The sequence below is a fragment of the Acomys minous genome, assembly GCF_964271855.1.
Source record: "Acomys minous genome assembly, chromosome: 9".
NCBI classification, from domain to species: domain Eukaryota; kingdom Metazoa; phylum Chordata; class Mammalia; order Rodentia; family Muridae; genus Acomys; species Acomys minous.
The window spans coordinates 88,304,921-88,315,113 of record NC_140490.1 but is presented as its reverse complement, the minus strand read 5'-3'; the positions used below and the strand labels follow the sequence as shown (position 1 = coordinate 88,315,113).

The 10,193-nt window shown below is 52.8% G+C and overlaps 1 protein-coding gene across 1 annotated transcript; it reads right to left on the bottom strand.

Moving 5' to 3' along the window:
* Positions 1-1,127: 1,127 nt before the first annotated feature.
* CKAP4 (cytoskeleton associated protein 4) lies at positions 1,128-9,968 on the bottom strand. Its single transcript, XM_084796240.1, has 2 exons — positions 9,404-9,968; positions 1,128-3,760 (listed from the first exon to the last, which is right to left on the bottom strand). The coding sequence occupies exons 1-2, from the start codon at positions 9,818-9,820 to the stop codon at positions 2,465-2,467; spliced, it is 1,713 nt and encodes a 570-aa protein (XP_084652366.1). The 5' UTR covers positions 9,821-9,968; the 3' UTR covers positions 1,128-2,464.
* Between the last annotated feature and the right edge of the window lie 225 nt (positions 9,969-10,193).

Genomic DNA, 10,193 nt, shown 5'->3' with positions numbered 1-10,193 from the left:
CATGCCCTACCCCCACTGCTGTCACTGTTGCTGCTGGATTACTTTTGCTGATGGTTGCTGGTTGGAGATATCCTGAAGACGAAGACTGGACTTGCCCCTAGGAACTAGATGCCCCTAATCAGCAGGAAGTAGTCTAAAAGAGATCTATCGCCCCTTCCCCTCTGACCCTCTCTCTCACCTACTTAGTGTTGGGGGCTGGCAGGGGTTGGGGTGGAGAAGGGAGAAAGAACCCAATAAAGTAGCCAAAAAGTACGGCTACAGTTATCTTTTGCTGAGGAAAAAGGGATCGGGAGGAAACAAAAGATGGACTTGCCTGGCATCATGGTCACAGATGAGGTTTTAAAAGGAAGTGCACCAGGGAGATGAAGTCGGCCAAGTTCCCCCAAGGCATCTCCTAGGTCGCCACTCCAGGATGGTGCAAACCTCACAGGAAGTCACCGGGGAAGTCACCAGGGACAGCCCATTTTCTATGTCTCAAGGGGCTTTACAAACTGCAGTACTCCTATGTGAGTTACAGCTCAGTCAGGAAAGAGATTCAATTAGCAAGATGATGAGGGGAGTTCTAAGACAAATTGTTCCTTGAAAGACGTTCGATGACCACCCGCCCCCCCCCCCATTACTTTTCTTCTTCCACTTCTGATATCCTTTTGAGCATCCCTGACCACAAGCTAGAACCAGGGAGGGAGTCTCCCAAAGGCTGGGGCCAGTCTCTTAGCCTCACCCACATCCCTGAGGAAGGAACTAACAGGTAGTCAGGCTGAGACCTTAAGTAAGTACTAGGAACTGATAATAGACCTGCTAGTGGTGCGCACACCTGTGAAACCTGCCTTAGAAAACCAAAATAATAATAATAATAATAATAATAATAATAATAATAATAATAATAGACCAACAAAAGTCTGTTCCTGCAGGAATGGAGTCTGACAATCCGCCTTAGATCCCTGACCTCCGCACGTGTGCCGTAACACACACTACCTCCCCCGGAAAACAAACACTTTAAAATTTTTTTACATTTTAAAATGTCTTAAAAATGGAAAACTTAACCAATTTTCTTAGTCCCGAATGCTTCAAGCTAGTGAAATATACCATTATTAATACATTGTCGGAATCCATCAGCTCTGAAAACGTCATAACAAAGCTCAAGTGTTTATTAAGAATTAAAAATACTGTAAATAAGCCATACAGTTCATTTCACAGTAAACTAACCTCATTTTTTCTTTTCAGCTTTTTATGTTTTGTTTTGTTTTTTAAATTTTTTTTCTTTCCCTTTTGTGGGTGGGTGGGGGTGGGGAGGGTAGGAGAAGTGGAGAGGGCAAGGCAACCATGAAAGGCAAGACAGCTCAAAGGGCAAAGTTAAAAAGAGAACAGTGACAGCAATACAGTGCACAAAACCGTCACTGACAGACGGGGCCAGACGGCACCAGACCTCTTCAGGAGTCCTGTGATAAGACAGAAAGATCTGGCCTACACCTCCCAGGGAGACGCCCAAATCATGACATCACAACCCAAGACCTCCCTTCCTCCCCTCTAGATCACAGAGGTACCTGGTGACCCCTCCTAATGTGGTGATGCGGGTGGGTCACCAGGAACAGAAGGGCACTGGGCCTGGGGGGGGAGGGGGGGCGGGGCCTGTGCCTTCTCGTTCAGGACCTCCTGAGTTTGCATAGTTACCTTCCATAGCATTAGATTGGAGAACAGAAAGAGACCACACCTCTGAAAGTGACCCTCAAACAGAAGGTTCTGGAGTGGCCGGGCGAGGGCTTTTCTCCTCTGCCCATTCAGAGCTGGCATCTACGAGTTGTTTTTTGTTTTTTGTTTTTTAACCACTTCTAAATGGAAGACAAGTAAGAGACAGCTCAAAGAAACTCTGGCCAGGAGTATTTTTTTTTTTTAAGTAAAATTAATTTTCCTTAAAGACAATTAAAAAGAAAATGCCACCCCAGCCCTACCATTCGTTTTTTTTGTTGTTATATTTTACTATAAATCTGTTGGCCAGACAGGATTTTTTTTTCTTTCTTTCTTTCTTTCTTTTTTGGTTGTTTTTGTTTTGTTTTGTTTTTAGGTTAATCTACTTTTCTGACAGTCCCCAGTCACAGCCACTGTCATCTTCCTCACAGGAGACACATCCCTTCTAAAACCCACCCTGTTCTGCACAGGGCTTGGCCCTTCTGGAAGCCAAACCAAAAGCAGAAACAGGGGTTTTTGTTTGTTTGTTTGTTTGTTTGTTTGTTTAAAGAAACCAAAAGTGTGTGGGAATAACTGGAAAAAAAAATAAATTAACCCGGGCAGAGAACACCCTGCGGTGGTGGTAGTGGTGCTGCTGCTGCTGCTTTCCATGGGGGAGGGGCAGGAAGGGGGAGAGGGCACCTGGGAGAAAACAATGGGTTTTTGTCTGTCTGTCTGTTTGGATTTTTTGGTCGTAAGAAACTGGACTATAAACTTGTACCCTACGCGCGCAGTTCCTTTAGATCTTCTCGTGGATCTTTTCCACCTTCACAAACAACCTATCCAAGTCACTCCTCAGGTCATCCAGCAGGCCCTTGGCCGACTCCAGGTTGTTCTCGTTGGTTTCGATTTTGACGGAGTAGGCGACCAAACTGTCCACGGCAGTCCTGAGCATTTTCAAGTCCGACTCCACCTGGCTCACTGAGGATTTCAGGTTGTCGAGGGAGGACAGTCTGTCCAGGAAGTCCTGAGGAGGCAGGGCTCGGTCCTGGCTGAGCAGCGAGCGCACCTGCCCTCGCAGTGACTCCACAGTACTGGGGAGCTCACCCACGCTTTGCTTCAGCTCCCGCAGGTCGCTGGACAGCGTCAGCTGGGTGTCCCCCAGGCTCCTCACTGTGCTGGCCAGGTCGGATGTAGACCCCGGGCTCTCCAGATGCTCCTGCAGCACAGCCAGGCGCTGCTCGTACTCCTGGCTCTTGGACAGCAGCGACTCCAGGCTCTCGGTGTGGCGCGCAGAAGCCACCTGCATGGAGTAGACTCCATCCTCCACGTACCGAAGTCGGTCACCCAGGCCCTCCACCTGCCTCTGGAACTCATCCAAGGCTTTGGAGTCTTTGGAGACGGTGCCCTCCTCTGGCCCACGGGCCTCAGCCTTCAGCTGCTGCAGCTCTTCCTCCAGCCTCCTTATGTCCTCTGGGAGGCGAGAGGACTCCTCCTCGGACCGCAGCAGCTTCTCCGTGAGGGCCTGCAAAGCCAGGCGCTCTGCGTCGGCCGCCTCTTTGAACGCCTGCTGCTCCTGTTTGAGGCTCACTAGCTCCCGGACCTCTGTGTAGACGTCAGACTCCATGGTTTGAAGGGAACTCTTCAAGGCTTCAATGTCCCTCTCCCTGGACGTCACAGAGGCCTGCACCTCCTTCACGGCTTCCTCCAGAACCTTCAGGTCCTGACGGCGATCCCCCTTGGATTCTTCCAGGGAGGAAACTTTGGCCTTGACGTCGTCTATTTCCTTCTGGCTCCTCTTCTGCACGTCGGTGAAGATGGCGACGTTGTCATTGATGGACTTGGTGAGCTCCGTCAGGCGCTCCTCTACCGTGTTCTCCAGCGATGTGAAGTCCCGCTCCCGAGCATCCTTCACCACGTGGATCCCGTCCGACAGGTCCTTGAGGATCTCGTCCTGCAGCTTCTGCAGAACTTCGCTGATGCGGTTGATCTCGGACTCGCCTTGCTTCACGGCTCTCTCCGTGAGATCCTGCTTATGCTGGGAGCTCCTCAGGATGGACTCGAAAGTCCCAAAGGTGGCTTGCAGAGACTGTACCTAAAACCCCCCAAAAATCCAGATGTTAGCCACAGGGAACCAACAGTTGGCGTGATGGACTGTATCCGCTACCACTGTTTTCTGCCTTGCCAGCAATCGCCTTCCAAAGGTGGTTTTATTCAACGGTTGTGATGACCACCAACTGCAGGGCCCCTCCAGGTACTCCCGGGTCGGCTCGCCACCCACACCTGACCAGTCAGCATGGTCCACCTGCCTCTCTCAACCGCTATCATCTCTCAGCCAAAGCGACTAGCCATGGATGGACAATGACCGGCAGGCCGATGAGGTGGGCCACAGGGTGAGGGAGGCCTGGAGCTGCTCAGACCAGCACAGGCCCAACAGCCATTCATCAGTGAATACAGCACACAGGGACACAGAGCTGACACAAGGTGAGGACACACGGTGAGGACGTAGCTCAGCCCCTGAGAACAGGTACGCCCGAGTGGGTCTACTAGTGAACTTTGTAGTTAGGGCCACTCAGGACGGTCTCATTCTCACAGTGTCTTTTCTCTCTCTTCCCTCCCTGCCCACCTCCCTCCCTCTGCCACTCTGGGCTGGCCTTGTAGCTCTTGCTGCTGTGTGTCATGTCACACATTTTCTCAGGAAAGAGCCTGAGGCACATGGAGACGCTAGGCACAAAGTTGAGACGACCAAGTCTCCAGGTCTGGGCCTGTCCCTTCCAGCTGTGTGGTCTTTGGCAAGTCACTGCCTGCCCTGGACATACGAGCATTGGGCCCGGTGACTCTTTAGGGACACTCTGGCTTTTGTGAACACGCTGTGACTTTCTTTGTTGCTACAACACTCCGAACTAGGTTCAGCGTGGACACACTGGGGGACAGAGGACTTGCTGGTCAGGAACCTAGGCCTTGTCTTCATGTGACACCTGTAGCGTGTGGTGAAATAAATTAAATAAACAAATAAATAAATAAAATTAAATAAATAAAGGAAAGAAGAAAAGGAGTCCCAGAGTGTAGCCTTGACCCTGTAAGCCCTTTGGTCCAGCGATCCATTTCTGGAACATATAGAGGAGACCTGCTACGATGCTATGGAGTCGTTACCAGCTAAATCCAGTGTGGAGGGCTCTGCGGGATAAACGATGCCATTAACAGGCAACAATTAAATGTATTTCAAAAAGGGAGGAAGACTGAGATGCTGATTTAAACTAAGTTTAAGAGTTTTCAGGGGCAGGAGGGATGGCTCAGTGGTTAAGAGAACTGGCTGCCCTTCCAGAGGTCCTGAGTTCAATTCCCAGCAACCACATGGCCGTTCACAACATCTGTAACGCTAGTTCCATAGGATCTGATGACCTTTTCTGGCTTCCTCGGGCACCGAGCATGCACACAGTACCTACATGCAGGCACAACACACAAACACATAAAATAAAAGTAGGGGTTGGGGATTTAGCTCAGTGGTAGAACGCTTGCCTAGCAAGCGCAAGGCCCTGGGTTCGGTCCTCAGCTCTGGAAAAATAAATAAATAAAATAAAATAAAATAAAAGTAAACATTGAGGAGGGGTGGCAGTGTTCTCTCAAGGGAAAAACAGTACAAGGGCGTCAAATAGATTGCTTATCTAGCATTCATAAGGTCCTAGGTTCAAACCCTGGCACGTAATAAATTGGGTCTGGTGGCCCATGCATATAATCTCAGCACTGAGAAGGTAGAGATAGATAAAGCAGAAGTTCAAGGTCATTCTAGGCTACGCAGTGAGTCTGAGGCTGGCCTGGGGTACATGGAACACCATCTTACACCCCCTCCCCTAAGTGAGAACAATAAATAAAACGAGGGCTCTGGATCCAGACCTAGGTAGACAAATCTTAGATTAATGCTCTGCTGCTGTTTGATCCTGGACAAGTTACATAGTCTGTCTGCGTCTCAGTTTCCTTGGCCATGAGGCAGGACAAAAATAGTACCTGATTCACACTGATTGTCACCGTAAGAACTAAGTGAGTTTAAACACAACGGCTTAGCTGTGTCTACCACTCGGTGGCCATGCAGCGCACAGCAGCTAGTGTCTCTGTCACGGGAGAGCTTTATCCTAAGTTCCTCAGAGGCTTGGGGATCCACGGCAGCATCTTCTACTCGACTCAAAAGGCGAGAAACTGAGAACACAGTGGGTCTGCAGACAGGCTACGGTGGCCGCAGCATATGCCCACCAAGTAACTGCCCTAGGAACTCGAAATTATAATCATTTCCTGAGTCCCAGGTCGTTAGCAAATGGGGGTCGGTGTCTCACGTCTCTTCTGTCTCCACGCAGCTGTCGTTTTTAAGGTAGATTAGAACGGGGTTCTCGGGGGTGGGGTGGGAGTCCAGCAAGTAGATAATTTCCCTCCCCAGCTGAATAAAATCTGAGACAGACAGACTAGACTACTGAGAAGGTGCTAGAGAGAGGTGACCTCTAAAACTGGGTTAGTAAATCTCGATGTCTGCCTGTTCTAAGCACAGCACTTAAAATAGAAGCAGGAGTGGGCGAGCCCAGCACCTGCAACACGACAGGTTACTTTCAGCGTTTTCTCAATGGACCAAAAGAATGAAGGAATTCAGAGCAACGCCTGATAGAGCTTGGGCGGGCCCAGCTTCTATTGAATCCCAGGTTGGCTCTCTACAAGTGGCCTGGAAGTGATTTCGATCAGAGCACTATTACCAACCCCCCCCAAAAGGAACCCAGCGTCTCCCTGCGAAGGGAGCTGTCGTCGTTCGGCGTTACGCACAAAGAGCTCATGACAATTAATTTACACTGGATGTCTGTTCTCTCCTGGTGCATGCGGGATGTCCACTGTGTAGGAGGTGATGGGTAAAACAGCAGAGACAAAAGTTAAGGCTAGAACTCCATCCCTGCCTTCACAGAGCCTTGCTGGGGTAAGGATGGACAGGCTAATGCTACTGATTAAGGGCCAACAGTCAATAGAGGCACTTACTGTGCGTCAATGCATTACCAGGATGTTAGTGGTGGAGCCCAGCATCAAAATCCCAGAATTTTTGGGTTTTGTTTTAGTTGGTTGGTCGGTTTTTGGTTTTTCGAGACAGGGTTTCTCTGTGTAGCCTTGGCTGTTCTGGACTCACCTTGTAGACCAGGCTGACCTCGAACTAACTCACAGGGATCCACTTGCCTCTGCCTCCCGAGCGTTGGGATTAAAGGCGTCATGCATGATAAACAGAGGTTGCCAACCACCTAAAGAAAAGCCCCAGCTCCCCTTCACAGAACCAAGCGGAGAAGCAAGAAGCCGTACAGAACTCGCTCTCACGAGCTGTCCCTACCAGCCTCAACTACTCTTGCTATAGCATTACATGGCCTTAAGACGGACCAGGAACAAGAGAGGCTTATCTAGGGGCTGGCCGGCCGGTGAACTGCACCCTGGCCCCGTTCTGAAGCCCTGGACCTGGTCACACCATTAAATCTTTTTAAGGGTGGCTACTATATCAACAGCTTTGGAGGCACGAGGATTCTTGGAAAGCCTGTGCACGGGTGTGCGGAGTACATGTTCCTGTGAACGTGTGGTGTGGCGTTGGCTATGCATTCATGTGAAGGCCAGACGTTGACACGGCTCTTCCTAGAGGTGGAACTCACTGGTCTGGCTTAGACCGGCTGGCCAGTAAACTCCAGAGGTGTCTTCCCGCCTGTGCCTCCCCAACCCTGGGATTTCAAGTGTGGACTAGCAGGCCTAGCTTTTCACATGGGCCCTAGGAATCTGAACTCGCGTCTTAATGTTTCCACAGCAGGCCCTCTACTGATTGGGCAATCTCCATCTTCCTGCCCTCCTCCCCACCCTGACAATTCTTACAGATCTTGGCGGTTCCTTCCTCTAGCTGGGGGAAAAAAAAGAGAGAGAGAGAAACTGAGGCTCAGAGAGGAAAGTGATTTGCATACAACTGTGACAGGGAAGGAGTGAGACCCACAGAGAGGCGGGAAGGCGGCACAGGAAAATGCCACCCAATTTCTTCAATCTGGATTCAAGACACCCCCCCCCCCCGATTTGGGCCTCAGTCTCCAACTTCCCCTGCACTTCCTGAATGTCAGTCACTCTGTCGCAGGAAGGCTAGCTGCCTTTCTGTCCTTCAGGCATATTTGAGACTGCGCGTTAGCCGTACCCCAATGCTCTTCACATTCCTTCTCCCAACAGCTCTAGTGGCTGGCACCATCCCAACCGCCCAGACACAGCCCCAGGGGAATTTAACAAGCCCTTTCCCCGCCCCCGAAGTGTGTGTGTAAGTTACCCACCGCTGAAAGCTACTTAGTGTAGTTGTTTCACAGGCTTGATTCATGCCTTCTTCTTCTTCTCCATGTCCTCCTCAGGGCCCACACAGAGCCACCCAACTACCGGGCTTCAATAAATATTATGACTGATTACCAAGTGGGTGGATGGAAGAGAGGAAACAGGGGCTAGGGATCAGCCTCCTGGGGGAGGGGGGGTGTCTTATGTTTTTAGGATGATCCACCGTGTATCAGGCAGAGCAGGACTGCTTACTTGATTCCCTCACATAAGTCACCTCCCTTGGCTTAAACCACTGGCGGGCTGACTCATTCCGGTTGCTCTTCCAGTCTTGGGAAGAAATTCCTAGTAGCTGCACACTCAACAGAAGTACAGACTTGGCCTGGCAAGCAGCATGCTGGGAAAAAGGAGGTTCCAGGCGCAGAAAGTGGCGGGATTTTTTTTTTTCCGTCCGGCAACTGAGTTTCATTGAGCAAGGGCCGTGGGTGGAGGATATGGAGAAGACACGAGGCCACAATTCCGCCTGGAAGGGCGGAAACTAAACCATTTTTGTCTTGGGAGCTGGGTCCAGTCACTCCTGCCTGAAACAGCTCAATGGGGGAATCCTTCATCAAGAAGTGGCCCAGACTTTCTCATACAAGATGCAACTTAAAGCAGCTGTGGGGGCGGGGGAGGTGTCTTCGTCGACTCATTTTTACGTCTCTAAACCTCAATAATGGTCAAAATTTGTCAGCCCCCCCCCCTTCCTCCCTCCAGGGTTAACTCTTCAGAGGAGAAAATAAAACACACGAGTAAGCCGTCTACACACCTCGAACACGTGACCTAATCATCTTTGGCCTTATGTTTCCTCTAAAGCTGGATGGAGTAGGCTACTTCAAAGGCCCACATGGGCTCACTGGTCCAGCTAAGGACAAGGGACCTAAAGATAGACATCATTTCATCTGAACTTAGTAAATGACTAAGCTCCCTAGCTTTTCCTCTTCCCCCCTCCCCGCCCCCCAAAAGCTCTGGGTCTATTAAAAACTGGCTCAGATGACTCCCACTGGCAAGAGCCAAGGTAAAGCCTTAACCAAAGGCTTTCAGGGATGCTCCGGTTTCCCTTCCAGCCTCCTTTTCAGGCAACGCTGCCCATTCAGCGGTCCCTAATGCAAAAAGAATGGGCTCGGTAGAGCCTGCCCGGCTCCCTTACAGGTCACCGCTAATGTCCTGTGACAGGCTCTTGGCCCACCCACCCCCCGATGGTCTGACCATCCTCACACCCTGCCCTGCTCTATCCCTCTCCACGACCATTAACAAAAGCGGGTCTAGGACCGCCCTGGCTACTACGAAGCTGGGGTCTCCAGCTCTTGCGACAGGGCCTGGGCAGGAAAGGACAAGATTCCCTTCAGGGAGGGCAGGAGTGGGATCCCGACGCAGTCAAAGCTGGGGTACCCACCTTCTGCTCGACGCCCTGCAAGCTCTGGCCCAGCTCATCCCTCTGACGGGAGAAGTCTTGGTGCCCGCGCCGGACCTGCTGGACCTCCTCCAGGACGTGATGGACACACCAGCCAGAGAAGGCGGCCGCCGCCACCAGGGCGAGGTAGAAGAGAAAGTTGAGCAGCCGGCCGAGCCTGCGCGAGCAGGACGCCGAGGACGCGGCGGCGGCAGCCGAGGACCTGCCGCGGTGGCCGCCCCGGTGCGCCTGATTCTGCGGGTGCTGGGGCTGGTGCGGCGCCGGCGGCTGCGGCTGGTGCGGCGCCGGCGGCGGCTTCTTCGCCACGTCATCCGCGCCGCCCGACGGGTGGGCGCCCTTGTCCGAGGGGCTCGCGGCGCCGTGGCCGCCCTTGGAGCCCCTTTGTTTGGCCGAGGGCATGGCGGCGGCGGCGGCAGCGGCTGCGCGGCAGGATGGGCAAGCCGGGGGCGCGCGGCCCGGGACGCTGGCTCGGGCTCCCGCGGGGGGCTGCGCGGGCGGCACGCGGGAGCGGCGGCGGCGTCGGAGCGGCCGGGAGCGTGGGGCGACGAGGAAGGAGGCCGGCCGCGGAAGGAGGAGGGGGCCTGGCTCCGCCGCCGCCGCGGCGCCGACCCCGCCTCCCGGGAAGGGAGGCCGAGCCCAGCCGGAGCGCCTGCCACGCAAGCTGGCCGCCGCCCCTCCTCCCTTCGCCGCGACCCCGCGGAGGGCGGGCGGAGCGGGGCAGGGCGAGGCTAGGGCGCGGCTGTCGGGGTGGCCGAGCTTCCTAATGCCACGG

Excerpts from the sequence above, each read along its gene's own strand:
- CKAP4 (XM_084796240.1), bottom strand. The coding sequence starts at position 9,820 with ATGCCCTCGGCCAAACAAAGGGGCTCCAAGGGCGGCCACGGCGCCGCG. Across the intron at positions 3,761-9,403 it reads TGCAGGGCGTCGAGCAGAAG|GTACAGTCTCTGCAAGCCAC; the intron begins GTGGGTACCCCA and ends GGGGGGTTTTAG.